This window comes from Hyperolius riggenbachi, chromosome 12 (genome assembly GCF_040937935.1).
Source record: "Hyperolius riggenbachi isolate aHypRig1 chromosome 12, aHypRig1.pri, whole genome shotgun sequence".
In the NCBI taxonomy this organism is placed as follows: Eukaryota; Metazoa; Chordata; class Amphibia; order Anura; family Hyperoliidae; genus Hyperolius; species Hyperolius riggenbachi.
Genome location: NC_090657.1, coordinates 181,735,457 through 181,761,447, shown reverse-complemented (window position 1 = coordinate 181,761,447; position 25,991 = coordinate 181,735,457). Strand labels below are relative to the sequence as shown.

The 25,991-nt window shown below is 45.3% G+C and overlaps 1 protein-coding gene across 1 annotated transcript in view; it reads left to right on the top strand.

The window, feature by feature from the left end:
- Positions 1-2,864: 2,864 nt before the first annotated feature.
- The window catches only part of ASXL1 (ASXL transcriptional regulator 1), a 49,401-nt gene continuing 26,274 nt past the window's right edge, over positions 2,865-25,991 (top strand). The window contains exons 1-4 of the mRNA XM_068261914.1: positions 2,865-3,129; positions 16,655-16,740; positions 18,073-18,181; positions 21,463-21,574. Coding sequence (XP_068118015.1) covers positions 3,073-3,129; positions 16,655-16,740; positions 18,073-18,181; positions 21,463-21,574 — 364 coding nt within the window. The 5' untranslated portion in view covers positions 2,865-3,072. The remainder of the gene's footprint in view (positions 3,130-16,654; positions 16,741-18,072; positions 18,182-21,462; positions 21,575-25,991) is intronic.

Below are 25,991 nucleotides of genomic sequence, written 5' to 3'. Positions count from 1 at the left end.
AGGACCACAAGACACAGGAACAGTTTCTTCCCCTCAGCCGTGAATTATCTGAACTCTTAGATCCCTCCTCATCCTACCACGACAAGTGGTGTCTAGTAGCACCCAGCCTGACCGCATGGCTGCACACTTCATATATACGTGTTCAAATGTGTTCAAACGCTGTAACTACCCTTTATATTGTCTGTCTGCTTACATATATGTATCGTTATGTCCTGCTTGTTCTCACCTAGCCCTGTACTTGCCAAACCCAATTCCGGGCACGGCCCAGTCGTGCTTGGCGAAATAAAAGATTCTGAATAAAAGATTCTGATTCTGACATGCAGATTTATTCTGCAACACAACTGATGCAGTGTGAACTAGTCCTGAAATGCGTAACTAGCCACGCACGAGCTGTTTGAATGAAGCGATTGTTTGAACAGATTAGCCAGGACGAATCAGTCTACACGGACGATAATTGCTACCTTTTACTATCGTTGGAGTATATATATATATATATATATATATATATATATATACACACATATATATATATACACATACACATACATATATATATGTACATGGTTCTGGCCCAACATATCGTTCCTTTTAGGCAATGGCAGTTGAGCGTATGCACATCCATGGCCACGAGGGACACACATAGCTGGGTTATGCGTAGCATGTACAGAGCTTCATTCAGAACTTATGTTATCAATCTGCATTGATGTCCAGATGCTTAGAAATCATGCTGGTAAGTTCAATGTGCTGGATGAGAGATTGGGAAAGATTCATACATTACATTGTAGCTTTGCTCTACTAATCTGTACAGTCTGCCAATAAATGGTTTTCATCTATTTTTCATACTTCACATTTGCAAAGTTATTTCCTCCAACATTTCCCGACTCCCTGGTTAGAATCCCAGACAGGTCAACATCTGCAAGCAGTTTGTATGTTCTCCGCGTGTCCCCTAGATCAGTGTTCCCCAACCCTGTCCTCAAGGCCCACCAACAGTGCATGTTCTGTGGAAATCCAGAGGTAGCTAAACAGCTCTGCTGAGAAATTAATTGCCCCACCTGTGAATGTTTGTGGTTTCCTGCAAAACATGTACTGTTGGTGGGCCTTGAGGACAGGGTTGGGGAACTCTGCCCTAGATTACAATACACATATAGTGAGCTCCTCTGTGAGACAGTTAATGACAAGACAATATATGCTGTAAATCGCTGCAGAAGATGTTGCTGCTATATAAACAATAATAATTTCTGACCATGCTGTGTGCTGTGCCTTTTAGTTGCAAAGTTTGCCTGCTGTTTTTTTTATTATTACAGATTGGCCAGCTAGGAGTACATTTGAAATCGGCTCTGGTAGACTTGGGCTCAGGATACAGCTGTTATATGGCTGATCCTGCTTCTGCACAAGTCCGGGCCGTGTTCATTACTATTCCCCCTCCAGGCCGCCATTGATAATGGGGAATGATATAATTCGGTTTCCAGCGATTGCTGGAGGCCAAATTATTGTGATTTTTAAGCAACCTCGGCTCCGTCTTCTGACGGCGCCGACGTTACTCTCTGAGCGCCGCTATAGACCGATTCCCATTATAGTCTATGGTGGCTCCGGCTGCGGCCAAATCTACCAGCGCCGAAAAGTACTGCTCCGGCCAGCTAGCTTAGGGTGCTCCAGAACTCTTAGGACTGTGTAAAGGGGTAAAACGGATGAAAAAGCCTCCTTACTAAAATGCTATGGAAAACAGATGTTTGCCTTCTTAAAACAGAAGGTATTTCCAATTATTCAGATTGGAGTGAGCATATGACATGTCCCACAATGCATCACTGCTGAATATGCAAATCATCTTTGTTGTCCTGATGGCTAAACACACCTCCATAACCTCTGGAATGCAATGATGTGTCAGCTTGTTAATATTACAGGGCCACAATAATTTTACATGCATTCAGACTGGTTGATCCTCATCAGTGCATGGCATGGATTAAAGGACACCTGTAAGATCTTAAAACCAGGAGTTTAACCTACCTAGGGATTCTACCGGCCATTTGCAGACATCCTTTGCCCGTGCAGGGACAAACTGATCCTCCGCCTCCCGGTTGTGGCTCACTTTTGTTTTCTTGGTCGGCGGCCCTGCGCCTGTGTAGCCCTGGCCACGTGCGTCCTCACTCCTGTTAACATCCTGTGCAGGCACAGTACAAGGCTTTCTCGTACAGCGGCTGCCCTGGATGCTCCTGGCGATGTGAGCCGGAGCGAGGAAGCATGCGGCCAAGACCGTTGACTCGTAAATTGGTGGTAACGAAAGTGAGCTGCGGCAGGGTACCAGAGGATCAGTTTGTCCAGGCGCGGGCACAGGATGTTTACAGTGGTCTGGTAGAAGCCCCAAGGTAAGTTATTTAAAGTTTTTTTTTTTATTACACACAAGTGTCCTTTTATGTGGCACTATTGTGGTAGAACTTTCAACACCAAGTTCAGATTGCCCAGCAAGCTCATTGTGAATGTGAAACAGAACTCCTAGGAATGTGTAAGTGGCTACAAAGGACCAAAAATGTTTTCATTATGTGAAGCATGATGGTCCTAGGAATGTGTAAGTGGCTACAAAGGACCAAAAATGTTTTCATTATGTGAAGCATGATGGGAGTTGTGGTCTCCGAAGAATGACCTCACTCTTCTGTTTGGTTTTCACACTGCCGCGAAGCATCATGGGAAATACAGTCCCACTACGGCTGCAGCAAAGCCTGAGCGATCACCCAGCGCACCATATATGGATTGAGGGGGCGCGGCCAGCAATATCGCTTCTTCCCCGCCCCTACAATGCGCACACAGCTGTCGACGTCACATCACAGCCAGTGGGCGTCTCCCATCTCGCGAGATCTACTCGTTCCTTCCTTCCTCCAATCCCCCGCGCTTTTTTACGTCACGTGTTTCCCGAGGCGGGGCGGAAGTGCATTGTAGGGAGTGTGGTTCCGGTGCGCAGAAGCGGTCCGGGGGTTCCGGAGAGGACTACAACTCCCAGTTTAACGGTCTCCCTTAGCTCCGGCTACGCGCCCTCAGCGATCCCCTCCCCCCCGGAATAACCGTCGGAGCAGCCCGATCATGAGGGACAAACAGAAGAGGCGGAGGGAGCGCACGTGGGCCGAGGCCGCCAAAATGGTACCAAGAGCGAGGGGGGAGGAGGAGGAGACCACAGACTGAGGATATGGGAGATATATAGCAGAATAGGGGAGGCTGGAGGGGTGTGAGGAGAGACAGCGTGTCATACAAGAGGGGGGAGGGTACAAGGTGCACAATAAGGGGGAGCTGGGATATGAGGGGATACATGGTGAAGAAAATGAGGAGGTATGTGGTGCAGAATGAGAGTAGGATAAACTGCAAAACTAGGGGAGTGAGGCAAATGAGGGGATAAATAGTGCAAAAGGAGGGATATGAGGGGATAAATGGTGTAACATTAGGGGAAGGATGTAAATGAGGGAATAAACTGCAAAATTAGAGGGTGGTGTATGAGGGGATAAACAGTGTAAGATGAGGAGGGATATGAGGGGATAAACAGTGTAAAATGAGGGGGGGAAGGATATTAGGGGATAAACAGTGCAAAATAAGGGGGAGGAAGGATATTAGGGGATAACCCGTACAAAATGAGGGGGGAGGAGGGATATGAGGGAATAAACAGTGCAAAATGAGGGGGAGGAGGGATATGAGGGGATAAACAGTGCAAAATAAGGGGGAGGAAGGATATTAGGGGATAAACAGTGCAAAATGAGGGGGAGGAGGGATATGAGGGGATAAACAGTGCAAAATGAGGGTGAGGAGGGATATGACGGGATAAACAATGCAAAATGAGGGGGAGGAGGGATGTTAGGGGATAAACAGTGCAAAATGTGGGGAAAAAACAGTGAGGGGGATACGACCCTTAATGGTGCAGTATGAGGGGGGATATATGGTGCAAATGATGGAAACAATAGTGCAGTGTGGGGGAAAAAAATGGAATATACTAGTGCAAACGGGGGGGTTGGGAGAGGGTTGAAGGTAAACAGAGTGCAACATGAGTGGGGAAGGGATAGAAGCATGAGTCAAACTTGGACAAATCACTGGCATTTTTCTGCAGCGTGAAAATGCAACTGATGCTTTCCTCTGGGGCCGCTGCATATTCAGGAGCCAACTGCGATTCTGTAGAGCTGTGTTTAAAAATCCAACCTGCATTGCTTTTCTGCACACAACATGATAATCAGTGGCTACTGTAGTAAAAACACAAATGTGCATATGTGGAAAAATACTTGCAAGAAATTGTCTGTATTCTCTTTTGTGATCCCTCCCAAAATGTGCAAAATGAGTGGGTTGGGTGGGATACAAAGGAAGGTGAGTGGGGAATTTTTTCTTTTTTTGGGGGGGGGGCGGCACATGGAGTGCATATGTAGTGTTTGGGAGGAAACTGGAGTGCCTGTGGGAAACCCGTGCAGACACGGGGAGTATATACAAACTCCGTGCAGATAATGCCCTGGCTGGGATTTGAACCAGGAACTGTGCACTGCAAGGCAAGAGCGCTAACCACTACGTTGCTGTACTGCCCAGCAATTTGAGAAAGTAGGAGATGTAGTGGAATTTGAGATAAGTGTAATTTGGGATCAAGGAAGAATGAGGGGATACATAGTGGAATTTGAGAGGGTGGAGGGATATGGCAGGATAGATGGATGTGACAGCTTGTACAGTAGTGTGAAGAGGGGGGGGGGGGGATATATTGTAGTTTGAAAGGGAGGAGCATATGAGGGGATATACTGTATAATAATAATAATGTACGAGTGCTGTAGCATACCTCCCCCCTTGACCCTGTCCCATCTGACTTACTCCATCCTCACTTTCTGGATTTGGCCCCAGTCCTTACTGCCCTGTTTAACCTTAGCCTATCCACAGGCACTTTCCTATCAGACTTCAAACAGGCCACTGTACTACTCCTGCTCAAGAAACACTCCCTCGACCCCTCATTACCTTCCAACTACCACCCTATCTCCCTCCTCCCCTTTGTCTCAAAACTCCTTGAGCATCTGGTTCACAAACGCCCGACCCGGTACCTCAATGCCAACACTCTGCTAGACCCACTGCAATCTGGATTTTGACCTGCCCACTCAATTGATACAGCTCTCACCAAAGTGGTTAATGACCTCGCCTTAGCTAAAGCTGAAGGCAAATACTCCATTCTCCTCCTCCTTGACCTTTCAGCAGCTTTTGACACAGTGGACCATCCCCTATTCCTCCAGTCACTCCAGTCTATGGGCATTCATGACCTCGCCCTAGCCTGGCTCTCATCCTACCTCTCCAACTGCACCTTCACAACCTCCTTCAATGAGTCCTTATCTACCCCTAACCACCTCTCGGGAGGAGTCCCCCATGGCTCGGTCCTTGGCCCCCTACTGTTCTCCCTATACACATCCTCCATTGGCAAGTTTATCTCCTCCATGGGTTTTAACTATCATCTGTATGCAGATGACACCCAGATCTACCTCCACACCCCTGATCTATCCACCACTACTGTGGACAAGGTCTCCTCCTGGAACTAAACCTGGACAAAACGGAATTTATGATCTTCCCTCCCTGGCCATCCTTGTCCCTCCCAGATGTGAATGTCACTGTTAACCACACTACCATTCACCCTAACTCTCAAGACCGCTGTCTGGGTGTCACGCTGGACTCCGCACTCTCCTTCACCCCCCCACATCCAAAACCTCACAGTCCTGCAACTTCCACCTCTGTAAGATCTGCTATTTCCTGACCTCTCACCACCAAACTCCTCATCCATCATTTCCCGCCTTGACTACTGCAACGCCCTTCTGTCTGGTCTCCCTATGACCTGAATTGCCCCGCTGCAGTCCGTCATGAATGTGGCAGCCAGAATTATCCACTCCTCCCATCGCTCCACCACAGCAGCTCCCCTCTGTGAATACCTCCACTGGCTTGTTATCCAGTCCAGAATTCGATTCAAGATACTGTCTGGCCTATAAATCTGTCCACAAAACCTGCCCAATCTACATTTCCAATTTTAGCCAGGGGTACACTCCTAGCCGTTCACTTCGCTCCTCCAATGAACTTCGCCTGACTGCCTCCCGCATCGCCCAATCCCATGCATGCCTCCAGGACTTCTCAAGAGCTTCTCCAACACTATAGAACTCCCTACCTCTCCCCATTAGGGTTTTCGCCTCCAACATCGAGGCCCTCAAAACCCACCTTTTTACTCTGCCCCCCCCCCCCCCCCACTAGTGCTCTAAACCCGCAGCTGAACTCTGGTCCCCTACCTTTTGTGTCCCCTCGTCTCCCTCTAGATTGTAAGCCTTGAGGCAGGGCCCGCCCCCTTATGTTTCCTACCTGTTTATGCACCTCCGTTACCGTACACACATTCTACGGATCTGAGTGAACTCGACTAGCCTAATCTCCATGCTCCCATCCAGTGTCTAAGCATTACCTTGTACTTATGCTGTGCTGTGTGATCTGGTTTCCATGTATTCCTGTATTATTGCTGTATGTCACCCCTAAATATTGTCTGTAACCTTAACTAATGTCCAGCACTGCGTGATATGTTGGCGATTTGTAAATAAAATATGAGCGTGTGGGAAATCAGGGTATCTGTATAGTGTGTTATATTGGATGGTGTATGGACATGAGAGGTTACTGTATATAGTATAATGAGATTTAGAGGCTGGAGATAATATTTTTAGAGTTACATTTAACATTTAAAAAAAAAAAAAAATACATGATAAATACAACTGAACTGTGATAGTGTGTTCCTTTTGTATATGGTGAAGATGCATGCCGTTAAGCATTGGATGTAAACAAAATGTAAAAGATATAGTATGTGACCTGATGAATCCCCTTAAAGGAGTTATCAGGCAATTAAAAAAAAAAAGCTTTACTCACCTGGGGCTTTCTCCAGCCAAATGTCCCACACTGACCTCTCCGCCGGTCTCCGTACATGGTGCGGAGGTCGTCCTCACTGTGCCTGCGCAAACCGCCGCTGTCAATCAAGCCCACATTGTACGTGGCTTACTACGCCTGTGTACAACGTGGGTTTGACTGCGGCGGTTCGCGCAGGCACAGTGAGAACCACCTCCGCGCCGTGTGTGGAGAACGGCGGAGAGTGGAGCGGTCGGCGTGGGACAGTCGGCTGCAAGGGGCTGGAGAAAGCCCCTTGTGAGTAAAGCTTTATTTTTTAATTGCCTGATGACTCCTTTAACCTTCCCTGTACTGAGCAGTGTAGTGTACTAGCTTGTGCACAATTTTCAATAAAATTTACCTGTAAAAACAAACAAAACACAACTAAACCCTATCATACTCATACACCCCACCCTTGCACCCCTGTGTTCCCTAATCCCAATACTTCTATACAACGCAGATACTGTAAACCAAAATATTGTTTGCGTTTAGAAATGTGAATAAGGCTTAAATTCACAGTGCATTAAAGAGAAACTAACAAAGGATTGAACTTCATCCCTAGAACAAGCTGATACCCCCTTTCCCACGAGAAATCTTGACCTATCTGGGGGCTCTGTATGGCAGATATTGGGCTCTATTCACAATCTATTCTATTCTCTCTATTCTATTCACACATCTCATAAATGACTTATCACTTACTCACTCAAAGTAAGTTGTCCCTGATTAACTTCGATATTACTTTTCTTACCTTAATTATATTATTGCTCTATGGGGGCTTAAAAAAGTAACATAGATAAGGGGAAAACAGTTGAAAAAAGCTTTGTGAATCTTGCCCATTGTGGTGAAACCTCTCCCACAGTGATGTCAGGACCATGATGCTGACATTACACTGTGGGAGCCTTGTTGCATTGTGGAAAATCACAGCTGTTTCCAACTGCCCAAAATGCATCATCTCTTTCCACTGACATCACCTGCCAAGCAGTAAGAGCGTCGCCATGTGATACAGTAAATGTCAGCATGTAATTCAGGGAAAGGAAAGATTTTACAATGGGCAAACACTAAAGAATTTATAAATGATTGTAAAAATTAAGCACTTTTGGCATTTTCACTGCAGTTCCTCTTTAACCATTTAAGCCTTTTGGACGTAGCTCCAACGTCCAAAAGGCTGCTGTGCGCTTCTGCGGCCTATCCCGCAAGCTCCCGTGCAGCCTCCTGTTAGCCCGGAGATCAATGAATGGAAATGCAGTTCCCATTCATTGATCTAAGTCCCCGTTAGAACGATTGTGGCTTCTCATAGAAGCCGTTGGTCTTTCTAAGTTCCATGTCCCCTCTTCACTTCCTGTAAGCGTGCATGTTACGCTTACAGGGCGCATACAAAGACAGAGACCATCTTGTGACCAAATAGTAAATCTACATCTACTACTCTCCTTCATACTGCTGGGGGCCGGAGTATACATAAAATGATGTCTTTGCGTGCCAGACAGTGAAGCATACCCAGGTGACAACCTGAAGTCCAATTGGACAGCAGTGTCACATGATGTGGAATTTGATTGGAAACCAGCAAAATTACTGCTTTCTGGCTTCCATGTGGATGGGTGGGCCAGCACTGCTATTCTATATGTGGATTACCAATATTTGAAGATGTAGCTGACCAGGTCTATAAGTAATACATTTTGTGTGTGGAGGGCGGGTAAAAAAACCTCAGGGGGCCGCATTCGGTCCGTGGGCCTTAGTTTGAGGACAACTGCCCTAGACTTATCTGGAACCTCTCAATCCCACTTGCCCAGGCTGGCAGCTAAGTGGGAAAGACTGACATGCTGTGGATGAGATTCAGCATTTGGCTCAAAGCTCTCACAAGACCCAACTCTGCGTAATCCGCAGTGTTCGGATGGGATTGTAGTGCTGATTCTCCTGGTAAGTTCACTGGTGAACCTCCTGATGGTTACTGGTGACGTCAAACTGTGGCAGCCAATCGCTTATGCATTTTGGGAGGTCTGAGCTGGCTGCAGGGGGATCTATAAAGCCTGGTACACACCTCCAGCTTTCATTGGCCAATCACTGACCAGTTTTACCACAGCCATGTAGTATGAGAGCTTACCTGCACAATCTGTTCAAAATCTGGCCCTCATACTACATGAAGGTGGTAAATTTGGCCAATCAAAATTGAAGTGTGTACTAGGCTGTAAAGTAGTGCTTTAACCACTTGCCGACTGCCCACTACCAATTGGCGGCAGCAAAGTGGCACCCCCAGGACCGCGTAATTTCCGATCGCCGGCACCTGGGGGACTGATCAGCCAGGGATGCGCGCGCATCCGCCGGCATTAGGCTCCGCTCACCCGCGACATCAACCTGCCGGCCGATTAGCAGCGTCAGTGGGTGGTTAACCCCCCGATCTGCCTCATACAAAGTGTATAATACACTTTGTAATATATACAAAGTGTATTATACAGGCTGCCTCCTCCCCTGGTGGTCCCAGTGATCAAGCGACCACCAGGGGAGGAGGCAGCCCTACTTGTAGTCACACAAGCACACTGATCCTGCCCCCTGATTGCCCACAGCACCCCTCAGACAACCCCCCCCCCCCACCCCTGATCACCCCCTCAGACCACTGTTTGCACCCAATCACCCATCAATCACCCCCTGACACTATCTGTCAACGCTATATTTTAGATTAGGTCCTAAACTGCCCCCCCTGGGGCTCCTGATCACCCCCTCGCCCCCCTTGTACTGTATACATCTATTCTCCCCTGTAATCACCCACTGATCACCTGTCACTGCCACCCATCAGATAAGACCCTAACCTGCCCCTTGCGGGCACCTGATCACCCGCCCACACCCTCAGATCGCCCGCAGACCCGACCTCAGATCACTTCCCAAGTGCATTGTTTACATCTGTTCTCCCCTCTAATCACCCACTGATCGCCCATCAATCACCCCGTCACCACCTGTCACTGCTACCCATCAGATCAGACCCTCATCTGCCCCTTGCAGGCACCCAATCACCCTCCTATACCCTCAGATCGCCCTCAGACCCCCCTAATCACCTCCCAGTGCATTGATTGCATCTATTCCCCCCTCTAATTACACCCTGAGACACCCATCAATCACCTCCTGTCACCCCCTTGCACACCTGCCCATCAGATCAGGCCCTAATTTGCCCTTGTGGGCTCCTGATCACTCGGCCAAACCCTCAGATCCCCCTCAGACCCCCTTCTGATCACCTCCCCAGTGCATTGATTGCATCTATTCTCCCCTCCAATCACCCCCTGAGACACCCATCAATCACCTCCTGTCACCCCCTAGCACTCCTACCCATCAGATCAGGCCCTAATCTGCCTCTTGCAAGCTTCTGATCACCCGGCCAAACCCTCACCCGCCCCACTGCAGTGACAGATATTTTTCTTTTTCTGGTCACTGCAAAAAACTCTGTACAATAACTGTCACTGGACCGCAGGAACAGACTCAAGGGCAGCAGAGTGGTGCTAGCGCTGATCCGAGTTTTCTTGATGAGGCATGCACCAGCAGCTTAGCATCTCCTGGACCTAGCACCAGTACTACCATAGACCCTGGTGAAGTGGCGAGCACCAGCGTGGTAATAGAAACTGGTTCGGTGGCACGTGCATTAAGACCCGAGTCGCAGCCACCAGCAAAATGGACCCGTACTACCCATAGTCTCCCAAAGGTGTTGGCAAATCCCAATTGGCAATCCCCTGGTTCCTCCGCACCCGTATTGCCCCCTTTCACCGCCCAGTCTGGAGTCCAGGTGGAGACAGATAATCTAGGATCGGCCCTAGACTTTTCATCTGTTCTGCTAACTTGTGACAAAAAATAAAATCTATGAACTCACCATACTCCTAACGGAATACCTTGGGGTGTTGTCTTTCTAAAATGGGGTCACTTGTGGGGTTCCTATACTGCCCTGGCATTTTAGGGGCCCTAAACCGTGAGGAGTAGTCTGGAAAGCAAATGCCTCAAAATGACCTGTGAAATCCTAAAGGTACTCATAGGACTTTGGGCCCCTTAGCGCACCTAGGCTGCAAAAAAGTCACACACATGGTATCGCCGTACTCGGTAGAATAATGTGTTTTGGGGTGTATTTTTACACATACCCATGCTGAGTGGGAGAAATATCTCTGTAAATGGATAATTGTGTGCAAAAAACAAAAAGAAATTAAAAAAATCTCATTTACAGAGCTATTTCTCCCACCCAGCATGGGTACGTGTAAAAATACACCCCAAAACACATTATACTATTTCTCCTGAGTACGGCGATACCACATGTGTGGCACTTTTTTGCGGCCTCGGTGTGCTAAGGGACCCAAAGTCCTATGAGCACCTTTAGGCTTTACAGGGGTGCTTACAATTTAGCACCCCCCAAAATGCCAGGACAGTAAACGCACCCCACAAATGACCCCATTTTAGAAAGTAGACACCTCAAAGTATTCAGAGAGGGGCATGGTGAGTCCATGGCATATTTCATTTTTTTTGGGACACAAGTTAGCAGAAATGGAAACCTTTTTTTTTTTTTTTTTCTTTTTTTGTCAGTGTCATTTTCCGCTAACTTGTGACGAAAATAAAATCTTCTATGAACTCACACATGCCTCTTAGTGAATACTTTGGGATATCTTCTTTCCAAAATGGGGTCATTTGGGGGGTATTTAGGGCCTTTTTCCACTAGCAGTCGCTAGCGTTCACGCTGAACGCTAGCGATTGCTGAATCGCAAAGCTAAAAAAATTACCAGCGATTTCCCGACGTTTGTGGCCGCGATTTTGCTATGCTATGCACTGCATAGCAAAATCGCGGCAAATATCGCGCCGCGATCGCGCTTCAGGCAAAAACTAATCGCTGTAGTGGAAATACCCTACCGCGATTTCTATGTTATTTAGCAAACCCTAGCGATTGTAAAATCGCTAGCGGTTTGCGAATTTGCGATTCCGCTAGCTCTAACGCGCTAGTGGAAAAGGGCCCTTATACTATCCTGGAATTTTAGCACCTCATGAAACAGGACACGTGCTCAGAAAAGTCAGAAATGCTTAAAACTGGGGAAATTCACTTTTTGCATCATAGTTTATAAACTCTATAACATTTACCAAAACAAAAAAAAAATCCAATAAGTTTCTGTTTATTGATCAGACATGTAGCACAATAAATTTAGACAAAAATGTATATAGAAATTTTACTTCTAAAAAAAGTCAAACGCTCAGTGGGAAGGAGCCCTGTTTTCCTATGAGAGTGTTCACATGTGAGTGTTTCGATTTCTTTGAAATCGCAAATGCGCTACATGTACCATTTCGTGAGCGCTTTGGCTCAATGAAAGATATAGGGAAATTCCAAAGTGCTTGAAAAAGCTCTTTGTATAGCGATTTCCCGAGCGCTTTTATGAATAAATACGTTGTATTTATTCTTTTTCGGGCCAAAGAGTTCACTTCCTGACTGATGTCCGGAAGTGAAAGTCTCAATCACTCAACCAAAGCACTTAGAAAAGAGCTTGGCTAAGCACGTGGAAATGTGCTTTTAAAAAGCTCAATAAATCGCTTAGCGCTTTCGATACCGCTGGCGATTTATAATGTGAACACGGCCTTATGCTGGGAATACACGATTCGTTTCTGCTGTGGTTCTCCTCTCGATCGTTTTTGCCGTTTGATTCCACAGCTGATTCTCTTCCGCTCACTCGTTTTTCTTCTTTTTCCATTCACTTCTATCAGAAATCGAGTGGCAGAAGAATCGAAAGGGAGATTGGACATGTCGGAAATTATCTATCGAACCATCTAATCACCTAAAAAAGGAACCTTGTATTCCCAGCATTAGGGCCAGTTTAGACGGACATCTGAATCAGCCACCCCCGGGGCAGTCCTACATCTCGTTACAAATGTTTTTTTGCAAGCATGCAGAAAAGCATTTGCTGCCGCTTCCTGGCATGTGGCGTTTTTGCGTGCTTGAGCACAATACAGATCTCTGGTTTGCGATAAACAAATGACATTGGCGTTGATTCATGTTTGAATTCAGTGACTGTACAGTGGTCTACTTATTCGATTGTTAGCCGATCCAAAAGTGTCTAACTAGCCACGCGAGTTGTTTGAATGGAGTTATTGTTTGTGATTTTATAAATATTTTACACCATTTGTCCTGAACCCCTGGATTTAGAGGAGGGGCAGCTGCAGGCTTTTTGAAATGGAGTTTTATAGTCAGTCTGAATGTGTTTTTAGCAGGGCTGTGGAGTCGGTCCAAAAATCCACCGACTCCGACTCCTCAGTTTAGGATTCCACTGACTCCGACACCACGACTCCGACTCCTCTAATTTGCATATTACAATTTTGTTGATTAAAAGTATGTAACATGAAATTCGTCTCTTAACTGCCAACGCTTAGGAATTTTACAAAACAACTGAAGTGAGAAGGATATGTAGACTACTATATTTATCCCCTTTAGACTAAAACTAGTCCTTGGTAAGAGTACTTGTAAAAGGTACAAACCGGAACAAAGAACATCTATCAGGCCCTAGGCAATGTAAGTGTGGGTACATGTAAGAATGATGTGCAGGTACTCTGCAGGGGAATGAGGAGATTGTAAACAGACAACACCTCTGTGTTCAATGTGCACAGCATTCTCAGTGGATTCCCTGCAGCTCTGTGGGGAGTGCATATGTAGAGTATAGTACTACTGTGTAACAAAGTAAACCTGAGACAGATGAAATTAGTTTTATACATACCTGGGGCTTACTCCAGCCGCCTTCAGGATAATCAGTCCCTCGTTGTCCTCCCCCACCACCTGGATCTTCTGCTATGAATCCAGGTACTTGAGCCAGTCAGGCGTAGTGCGCATGCACACACTCCGCCGCCAGGAGCATACTACACCTGTGCAGCAGTATTGCGCAGGTGCAGAATGTTCCTGGCCGTGGGAGCGGCATGCGGCCAGACAGCGCTGACTGGCTGAATTACCAGGACTCCTAGCAGAAGATCCGGGTGGTGGAGGACAGTGAGGGCCCTGATTAGCCTGAAGGGGGCTGGAGGAAGCCCCAGGTATGTATAAAACTTTACTTTTCATCCATCTCAGTTACCCTTTAATTTGTAGTCACCAAACCAAAATTTTAATAACATATCAAATTATTTGATTTCATCAGCAAAGGGAGTGCATACATTTGCATAAATCAGCATCAATGCAGAATTATTTCCATCTCGTTGACCATCTCTATTAGTGACACAGCTACACATCAGGCTTTATTCTTACAGCATAGATGTTATTTAGTATATATAAGAGGTTCCTGTGTACACATCATATATACAGTCACAATCAGATATGTATATCTGTCCTTAAAAATATGGGGACTGCTTTTTTTGAAGCAGTACAAGTAACTAATTTTGATTGGTTTATTTCATTTTTGTGGACTAAGCACAGCTATTACTGTATATATACTGTGTATATATACATTATTTTTAATGACTATTATCTGAGAAATAGAACATTTTATCATATTTTCTATTTTAATTACAGTTACAAATTCATTAGGAGTCGGAGTCGGTGCATTTTTTCCCGACTCCGACTCCAGGCACCCAAAATTGCACGACTCCGACTCCACAGCCCTGGTTTTAGTACTGTTGTTTAAAGAAAACCTGTAATATATTTAAAAAAAAACCTCTGGGGGTACTTACCTCGGGAGGGGGAAGCTTCTGGATCCTAATAAGATGTCCAGGCAATCCAGCGCAGCAACTCCCTAAACACAGGGCTGTGGAGTCGGAGCCATTTTTGGGTACCTGGAGTCGGGAAAAAAAATGCTCTGATGCCTAATGAATTCAAACTAATTAAAATAGAAAATATGATAAAATGTTCTATTTCTCAGATAATAGTCATCATAAATTAAATATACAGTAATAGCTGTGCTTAGCCCACAAAAATGAAATCAAAAATAGTTGTGCTGCTTCAAAAAAGCAGTCACTGTATGTTTAAAGTCAGATATACATATCTGACTGTATATACTGTATGATGTGTACACAAGAATCTTTTTATAGATACTAAATAACATCTATGCTGTACTAATAAAGCCTGATGTGTAGCTGTGTCACTAATAGAGATGGTCAATGAGATGCAAATAATTCTGCGTTGATGGTGGTTTATGCAAATTTATGGACTCCTTTTGCACATGAAATAATTTGATGCGTCATTAAATTTTAATTTTGGTTACTACGAATTAAAGAGTACTTGAGATAGATGAGTTTTATACATACCTCCAGCCCCTTTCGGCTAATCAGTCCCTCGCTGTCCTCCTCCACCTCCTGGATCTTCTGCTGAGTCCAGGTACTTCAGCGCACTACGCCCGACTGGCTCAAGTACCTGGACCCATAGCACAAGAGCCAGGTGGTGGAGGACAGCGAGGGACTCATTATCCTGAATGGGGCTTGAGGAAGCTCCAAGTATGTATAAAACTTTCATCTGTCTCAGGTTTACTTTGTTACACAGTAGTACTATACTCTACATATGCACTCCCCACAGAGCTGCAGGGAATCCACTGAGAATGTTGTGCACATTGAACACAGAGGTGTTGTCTATCACCCATAAACCTGGTTCAGATTTTACATGAATGTGTAATAGAGGAAGAATCCCCTCATTCCCCTGCAGAGTACCTGCACATCGCTCTTACATGTACCCACAGTTACATTGCCTAGGGCCTGAAAGATGTTTTTGTTTCTGTCTGTACCTTCTACAAGTACTCTTACCAAGGACTAGTTTTAGGCCTCGTTCACGTCTATGCCGTACGATCGCACACCATCTGCGCTGCAACCCGCTGCACTGCTGATCCCATCCATTGACAGTAAATGTGTCGGCTCTACGCTTGCGGGCAGAATGCATGCAGCAGTACGTAAGCGCATCATAGCGCATTGTACTGTTGCGCAGTGCATTTGATGTAAACAGCAGAAGGGCTGTCTATACCCTTCTGTCGTTCTTGCATGTTACCACGTCATACGCGCTTCCAAATGCGCACGGAAGCGCTTATGATAACGAGGCCTAAGTCTGATTAAAAGTATTAGAGGCAGAAGATCAGCTGGACAGCCAGGTAACTGGTATTGTTTAACCAGCTTAGCGTCCATGACTGGGGTCCTATTGAGGCTTCCGCGCTGGGAAGCCTCAATAGGACCCCAGAGGGTTGTTTTTGCTTTGTTTTTTTGTTATAGGGTATCTTTAAAGGAGTCATCAGGGAATACTTAATAAAATAAGTGCTACTTACCGGGGGCTTCCTCCAGCCCCAAGCTCCCAGGCACGTCCCTCTCCGCAGCTCTCCCTTCAGCCGTTCGCCGCAGCTCCGTTCTCTGTCCCCGGCGATGTCAGGGCGGCCTCCAGGTCGGCCTGTACTGCGCCTGCGCGAGCGGCGCTGTCAGTCGCCGCCATGTGGGCCGGAGCGGACTGCGCAGGCACAGAACTACTGCGCAGTCCGCTCCGGCCCACGTGGCAGTGATTGACAGCGCGCAGGCGCAGTAGAGGCCGACCTTGTGGTCGCCCTGACGTCATCCCCGGGGACCGGGACGGAGCGGCGGCGAACTGCTGCGGGGAGAGCTGAGGCGAGGGACGTGCCTGGGAGCTGGAGGAAGCCCCCGGTAAGTACCACATATTTCATTAAGTTTCCCTGATGACTCCTTTAAGGCACAATTTTTGTTGTGATTGAATTTCTGAGAGATGAAATTCTGAAAAAAAGAAACCGCGAGCTAGTACTAAAGTGGATGTTATGTAGTACTGAGATTAGGGCAGTGACCACCTTGTGTGTTTCAGGTTTTAGAGAACTATTCTGATGCTCCAATGACTCCAAAACAGATTCTGAACGTGATTGAGGCCGAGGGCCTGAAGGAAACGAAAAAGTAAGCTGATGGCGTGTAGAATTTTTTTGCCTTTTTATTTCTGTTCTGCTTTTTATTTGACATATATATGTTAGCATTTCATGTTTAGCAGTTGTCGCTTGAAAAGTTAGTGTGAGGGTAAATCCCCTCCCCATTCATCACCTCCACCATTCACTGTGACACATTTTCCCACCTCCCATTCCTGCTGTCGTTTGGCTGTAGCCAGCGTGTTTGTACAGCATTCTTTCCCTAGAATGCCGCCCCGACACTCCATGATCCATTAGGTCCATATTTCTGAATGCTTTGTGTATGACCTAAAAGCTTGATAGATACCTACAGTCCTTATCCTTCTGTTTCAAAACCATTTTATTGGTTTATAACAAGAGAACATGATGTATAATAAGTGCCATATTCAAGTATTGTCCTATACAGTGACAACAAAATAAGAGGGAACAGTACAACATGTCTGAACATTAACAAGTGCAGTTCTGCTATTCTACAACGTATGCACTGATTTGTCCTTTTTCAGGAATAAAGTTGCATTGGATAGAGCTCAGTAATAGGGCCTGATTTGCTAAGGAATCTCCAGTGGGGATATCTTAAATGTGCCCAGAAGCTTCCTCGATTTTGTTGGCAGACTCGATATTATGATCCAATCTGCCAGAGATCAATGTCATCACGCAGCAGTCCAATCATAATTTCTTTCGGTTCTGGCCAAAATCAATCAACATTATAGATCAGACAAGATGGAAAGATTTTGCTCGAATGGAGGCAGTCTGTTGGTTTTGAGGCAGTAGCAGCATTTGGATGAGGAGAGATCCTTGGCTGGTCTTCCACCATCTAAAATGTGCTCCCCCTGCGCTATGTCGCGTGTTGCAGCAGAGCGTATACTCTCCTATCTGCCAATGCGCCTTCTCCTGTGTCTTCTCTCTTTTGCATCTGGGAGTCCTGTACCCTGTGACCCGACTGGATGTATGGACCACCAAGTCACGGGGTACAAGTGCCCAAGAGGCAATGAGAGGAAGGTACAGGAGGAGGAATGCCAGCCGATAGGTAAGTAATACACTCCACTGCAACACTCTGCACATCCTGGGGTTGCACGTATATGGGGGAGATCTGGGGGGCCGCTAGATGCAGGTGTTTGGCAGGTAACCAGTAAATACATTGTGCTGAAGTAAGCCATCAGCAAGATCGTTTCATATGTATTGTATGCCCTTTGTAATTTAATTTTTTTTTTCTTCCTTTCTCGCTCTGTTTTTCTTTGGCATCTGCAGAAGGTAAGGATCACCTTATTAGGTCAGTATAGGGAAGGTATCGATGGTCATGTGACTTAACCAGTGTTTCCTGTTGCAGCGGATCCTCCCCACTGGCCTGCCTGAACTCCATGCTACATTCTAACTCCCGGACACGAGAGGCCCTCTTCTACAAACTGCCAGGGCGCATAAGTCTCTTCACAATGAAGGTGAGAGGGGCCTGTGACTGCAAAAAGGCACCTGGATGGGCGAGTCCCTTGACTGCTGAGCGCAGTGGAAGGGCTCCTCAGTTTGATTACACTGACTCCTACTCCTTTAATTAGAAAATAATAATTATTATTAATTGTTGATTCAAGGTATGTAGCATGAAAGGCATTTCAACACTACCAATGCTTAGGAATTTTAAATCTGTTAAGATTGCGTCTGCTTTTAGGAACAAAAAGATCCAGGCCAGAAAGCTGACACTTTACCCTGTCGGCCATCTCAGCCTGTCATTGCCAATGTGAATACCCCTGTATGCAGGGCTGTGGAGGAGGAGTCCGAGTCGGAGCAATTTTTGGGTGCCTGGAGTCTTGAGTCGGGAGAAAATGTAATCGAGGAAGAATCTCCTCATTCCCCTGCAGAGTATCTGCACATCACTCTTACATGTACCCACAGTTAAATTGCCTAGGGCCTGATAGATGTTCTTTGTTCTGGTCTGTACCTTTTACAAGTACTCTTACCAAGGACTAGTTTTAGTCTATGACTAAGGGCTCGTTTCCACTATTGCGTTGCGAAATCGCTGCGGCTAAATTCGCATGCGGATGCGAATTTCACATGCGTGCGCATGCAAATTTTCGTGCGAATTCGCATGAAAATTCGCATGGATGACGATGTATGCGAATTTAACCATGGCAGTGCCGGTGTGCTTTTTCCATTGATTTCATGCGAATTCGCATGAAAATTCACATACCAAAACAGCATGCGAATTTCCTATTAAATACATTAGCGGCGATTCGCATGCATTCCACTCGCAGGCGAATTCTGTGGCTCTTTTGTGCGTTTTTTCACCGCTGAAAAAAACTCACCTCAACAACGCTACAGTGGAAACAGGCCCATATACTTGCATTACATGTGCGAATCCGCATGCGTTGGACGCATGCGGATTCGCGAAAGTGAAAACGAGCCCTCAAGGGAATAAATATGGCAGTCTCCATATCCTTCTCACTTCAGTTGTCTTTTAAAATAACTAAGCGTTGGCAGTTAAGAGACGAATTTCATGTTACATACTTTCAATCAACAAGATTGTAATATGCAAATTAGAGGAGTCGGTGGAATCCTAAACTGAGGAGTCTGAGTCGGTGGATTTTTGTACCGACTCCACAGCCCTGGTTGTTACGATAAAAAATGTCAGTTAAATATATCATATAGGAGACACACACAGCGATATTTTAGAAGTGAAGGAAGAATCTCCTCATTCCCCTGCAGAGTACCTGCACATGATTCTTAAGGTGCGTATACACGTCAGATAAAAGTCTTTGGAAAATGAAAGATCACAGACCAATTTTACCCCCTTTCATGTAGTATGAGAGCCATGCTCTACACAGTCTATTCTATGGAGCTGAACTCCCCATCAGATAAAAAATTTTGCAAGATGCTGCACACAAAGATGCTGTACACATTCAACAGATCAGTATCTGCAAAAGATCTGTTTCTGCAAAAGATCCATTCCTGCAAAATGCATTCATAGTCTATGATATCTGCAGATCCCATACACACCTTGTTTAATGGACATTCATCTGCAGATCAGACAATTTATCTGCCGATCTGAAGATCCAACCTGGTGGATCTGATCTACAGATAATTGTCCGTTGAACAAGGTGTGCATGAGATCTGCAGATATCATAGACTATGAATGCTTTTTGCAGGAATGGATCTTTTGCAGGAACAGATCTTTTGCAGATACTGATCTGTTGCATGTGTGCAGCATCTTGCAAAGACCGCAAAGCTTTTTATCTGATGGGGAGTTCAGCTCCATAGAATAGACTGTGTAGAGTATGGCTCTCATACTACATGAAAGGGGGTAAAATTGGTCTGTGATCTTTCATTTTCAAAAGACTTTTATCTGACGTGTGTACCCACCTTTACATTTACCCACAGTTACTTTGCCTAGGACCTGATTCATGTTCAGATTGTGCATAAAGAATGTGTAATAGAGGAAGAATCTCCTCATTCCCCTGCAGAATACCTGCACATCACTCTTGCATGTACCCACAGTTACATTGCCTAGGGCCTAAGGCCCCGTTCACATCTGAGCGTTTTTCCGGCGATGTCAGCAAAAAGCTCAAGCGCTAGTGCTTTTTAAACTTTTCACTTAGGCGATTCGCATTAATCGCCGGCGATTAACGCAGATCGCCAAACGCAAATTTGTATCCTGCACCATTTTCAGGTGATTTCCCAGTCAACGCGTTTAGTGCTATAGAAGCACTAATCGCGAAAAAATCGCCAAGTGTGAATGGCTAGAGGCAGAAGATCCGCCAGTTATTCAGGTAACTTGTATTGTTTAAAAGGGAATAAATATGGCAGCCTCCATATCTCTCTCACTTCAGTTGTCTTTTAAAATGCCTAAGCGTTTGCAGTTAGTAGATGCATTTCATGTTATATACTTTCATTCAACCAGATTGTAATTTGCAAATTAGAGGAGTCTGAGTCAGTGGAATCCTAACCTGAGGAGTCGGTGGATTTTTCTACCGACTCCTCAGCCCTGTCAGTATGTTGTCTGCATAATTAGATTCCTTGGAGCCCCATAACCACAGTGTAGCCCTGCCACCTTGCAGAAAAAGGCCACTGCCTTTTCCACAGATGTGGAGTCAGTACGAAAATCCTCCAACTCAGACGGCTCTTCAGTTTGATTCCTCAGATTCAGACTCCTCTAATTTGTATATAAGTCTTGTTGATTGAAAGTATGTATCATAAAAGGCATGATATCACTGCCAGGGCTTAGGTATTTTAACCAGGTGAGGAGCACAGGCTTACACCCCCTTAGTGACGGGCTATTTTTTTACAATTCAACCCACTGCAGCTTTAACGGCTCGCTGCAAAGCCATACAACTTAGCACACAAATGAATTTTGCATCCTTTTGTTGCCACTAATAGTGCTTTTTGTTGGTGTCAGCTGCCCGCTGCTGCCATCTTTTTTTATTTTAAAGGTTTTTGTTTTTATAAAAATGCTTTTCTTTTTACTTTGAATGTATTCCTCCCCGACAGCCAATCACAGCAATCACCTCTCATAGGCATCAGCCTATCAGAGCGATTACTTTCTCTGAGTCTCCAAGGTACAGCCAAGTGAAAGGGCTGTCCCCAGTACAGCGCTGCAGTAAATCGGAGAATCTTTCCTTTTTTTGAGCTGGAATTGTGCTTAGTTTGGTCATTGCCCTGCCTGAATGATTTGCATTGCCTACAGAAGGGTGTTGGCGCCTTTCCTCATGCTGTTGTTTCTCTTCACTTACAGAAGAATGCGGTGCAGTGGTCTCGTGTTGTCTCCCTACCAGATGATGGAGACACAGAAGACACGGCGGATGAGGAGACCAGCCAGTGGAGTGAGAGCAATACAGTCACTGCAGGTAAGCTTGCTGCAGCAGATGCAGTGTAGAGTGACGTAAAGTAGAGTCCCTAGTATCTGGCACCAGCGGGAATCGCTGGATGCAGTGTGCTTTCTGGTTGAGCAATCGGCCTAACAAAGCACATATCTTTGGAGGAAAGGAAAGGAGAGACCGCTGCACTCACGTGTATAACCAAAAGGGAGCAGGGAAATCAAATGCCAAAGTCCACATGCAACCAGAAAAATCCCGCTGCACCAATTGGTTGGGTGAAATTAGAAAATCCTTTTATTGCTCTTTAATCCATCATCAGTGTTACAATAAAAAAGCTCACGCGCATCGGAGCGTAGGATGGCTCCTTAATCATAGCTTACAAACAAGAGTATGTTCACAGGTTATATAGTGCATCAGGTCACACCCCTAGGGGTGTGGACCCCAGACTTAAAGGTATATACAACACAGTGCTATTAAAAAGGTGGTATATATCACCATAATGCATATATAAAAAACCTATTTAAAAACAAGTACAAACAGCATGATATCATAGCAACCTAACATGATAACTACCCAGTATTCATAGTTGTTAGCATTATTTTATATGTTGGATGATACCTAACCTTATTTATCATAGAATGTGTTTAGATCTAATCTGGAATTTAATCCTAAAGGGGAATGTGTCCCCAATTTCCAGATCCAGAAAGCTTCTCGCCTTAAGTCTCCCATAAATGTCTCCCCCCCCCTCAAGGAATGTGACACCCTTTCTATACCATGGAACCTGAAACCCGACATATTGCCTGAATGAACATGGAAAAAATGTCTGGAAACGCTCGAGGCACGGGTAATATATGCAGCGTTCCTGAGACATCTTCCAGCCCCATGATAGTGTTCGGAAATTCTCTGACGAAGGGGACGGGTAGTGCAACCCACATACTGCATCCCACACTCCACACAGATAACCAGATATACAACATTATGGGTATTACAATTGATATATTGTCTGATGTCATAGCTGGTATGTCTGGAGAGTGAGAGAACCTCCCGTGTTTGTTCGTGAACATCGCAGTACCTACATGTGCTATAGCCACATCTGTAAGAGCCTAAATATCTCAGCCAAGTAGGTCTAGGTCTGTCGGCACTTTGAAACAAGCTAGGGGAAAGTCTTGCGCCCAAAGTAGGAGCGCGTCGTGAGGAAAAGCCACAACCCTCCGCCAATACAGCTTGCAGTTTAGGATCTGAGTGAAGGACAGGCAAGTATTTTTTTAATGGTTTTAACGATCTGGGCATATTCCAGACTGTATGAAGTGACGAAGTTTATACCTTTATTAAATTGCCTGTTCCCACAACCAGATCCAGGAGTTAGTAGATCAGCTCTAGTTTTATGTAAAACCCGATCTCTGGCCTCCGAAATGAGGTCATCTTGACCGATGGCGAGAAGCTTTCTGGATCTGGAAATTGGGGACACGTTCCCCTTTAGGATTAAATTCCAGATTAGATCTAAACACATTCTATGATAAATAAGGTTATGCTGGGAATACACGATTCGTTTTTGCCTTCGTTTAAACCTTCGTTTCGATTGTGCCTTTTGTCCTTCTCGATCCCGAAATATTCGAACATACGATTAATATCACCACCCACGGTTTCGTTTTTTTTTCCGATTCTGATGGTTTCGTTTTTCCAATGATCGAAGGCTGCAAAGAAACGAAACGAAAATCCCTTTTTTCAGGGACGGACTAACATAAACGAATATATAATCGATCTGAACAGCCATCAAGCCTATCAATGGCTCGATTAGATGGATAAAGAGAGATAATATCAAACATGTTCGATCACTAGTCGTTCGTTTTTGGGGTCTATTAATCGAAACTATAATGAGATTGACTATTTTCACATACGTTTTCAACACTCGATTCGTTTACCGAACGAAACGAAGGCAAAAACGAAACGTGTATTCCCAGCATTAGGTATCATCCAACATATAAAATAATGCTAACAACTATGAATACTGGGTAGTTATCATGTTAGGTTGCTATGATATCATGCTGTTTGTACTTGTTTTTAAATAGGTTTTTTATATATGCATTATGGTGATATATACCACCTTTTTAATAGCACTGTGTTGTATATACCTTTAAGTCTGGGGTCCACACCCCTAGGGGTGTGACCTGATGCACTATATAACCTGTGAACATACTCTTGTTTGTAAGCTATGATTAAGGAGCCATCCTACGCTCCGATGCGCGTGAGCTTTTTTATTGTAACACTGATGATGGATTAAAGAGCAATAAAAGGATTTTCTAATTTCACCCAACCAATTGGTGCAGCGGGATTTTTCTGGTTGCACAAAAAGCACATATCTGACCCTCAAATACTCAGAGCCTCCAGCAAGTTCTTGCAGCTTTCCGGCTTCGCTCGTGCGCCGGGAGCTGTACATGGACGCTGGAAGCAGCTAGTAGCAAGATGTGGCTTGAGGCTCTTTCAGTATTTTAACCTCCCTAGCGTTCAGTTTTTGCAGGATTTCTGTGCAAAATGTGGTTCAATTAATTTTCGTGAAATTTTTGCTTGCAACTTACTAAAATCCGTCAAGCAAGGGTCTAGTATCTATTTTGAGTATAATATTTCTAAAATAAACTTTTTAACCACAAATTGAAAAATCCTCTTCAAAGATGGATGAAGAAATAAATCCTGTCCAGTGTTTACCTAAACATCTCTTTGTGTGGTACTAAGGGCCAGTTCACACGCACACTTGCACGTCATTTATTGCCGTTTATGCAAAAGCAGCATTTTGATCATTATTTTTTCCACTGTCTGGAAGCAGCAGGGTCTGGTCATTCTGGGGTAGCACCGCACTCCTGTGTCCCCCTGTGGGATGAAAAATGACGATCGCTGGGAATTGCCATTGAAAGTCAGCAAATACTTTTCTGCACTCTTGCAGAAAAGCATTTGGACAAGACACTGGGCAGGTGATTGAGACATCCACCTGAACCAGCCCTAAAGGTCCATACACACGCTGGTCTGAACTCTGAGTGGTGCACCATAACGACTGCCATGGCGGAGGTGGTCATTATGGTCAGACCGGCGGGACTACATCAGACGCACAACGATTGCATGACGATCCGGTGTGTTACATTAGCAATACCCGAGCACAGCACAATAGCATTGTTCTCGCTGCTCCCACCACCAGAAACTTCATTACACACGCTGATCGTTTCTCCCCCCTGCATAGCAAAAGACACATTGGGCTATATTCATAAAATAATTTGCGGTAAAAAAAAATCTTGGAGGGAAAACGCCGCATGGGTATTTTAGACTTTTGTGTGCTAATTCATAAAAAATTTAGTTGCGATAAAAGGTTGGAGAATTCCTGAACTAAACAGCGGTGCTGCCTGAGTTGATACATTTTCTCTATGCAGAGACAGTTACAATAAAAGAGGCAGCCCCAACTTCACTTTAGATGTGCATTTTTTTTTAAAACTGCCTCTCCTTGCCCTGAATCTTCTCTGAATCTGTCTTAGTCTTTCTTTCTTTTCTTTTTTTTAACTTCTTTTTATTGACATAAAAGAATAATAAAATCCAACATGACTGGGACATATCAGGAGTATCAGATCAAATTTACATTTACATACAGATCATATGAGTCACGGTTACATGCAGTCATGAAGGTATATTGCACAGGAGAGCATCATAAATTGCCGGGTTATTTAGCAGGGTCAGTTATACAACCCAAGTGCTAACAGGGCACTTGTATAACAACCTACTTCTACATGAGGGTATGTCGTGTAGTCACACAACACTTGTTTAACTAAATGTATAAGGATCATTCTGGTAGTCTGTTTCCTGGGAGTGGAGCCAAATATCCCAAATTTTTCCAAATTTCGCGGGTGCGCCTCTATGTGCGAAAATCTTCTCATACTGAACCACTTCATTAAAGTGAATGTTTACCTATTTAAAAATCGAAAAGTCAGATACTCGCCTAAGGAGAGGGAAGGCTCGGTCCTAATGAGACTTTCCTCTCCCGGTACCCGGTCCCGCGCAGGATCCCCCGTGACAGTATTCGACCAGTTCGGTCAAATACTGCCACTTCCGCATGCCGAAGGGAGCTTTCGGAAGCCTTTGGGAGCACTCGGGCTCCCGAAGACGGGCCGCTCCATACTACGCATGCGCGAGCGCCCTCTGACGCACTCGCGCGTGCGTAGTATGGAGCGCCTTGTCTTTGGAAGCCCAAGTGCTCACGAAGACCTCCGAAGTCCCTGCGGCGGCGGACGCCAACGGGGCAGCCAGCGCAGCACCGAGGGCACTGGGAGAGGGAAGGCTCATTAGGACCGAGCCTTCCCTCTCCTTAGGTGAGTATCTGACTTTTTTATTTTTAAATAGGTTACCACTGGCTTTAACTAACTTTTTCCAGTGTTGAATCTGGGGACAGTCAGCAGCTAACCATTTAAGT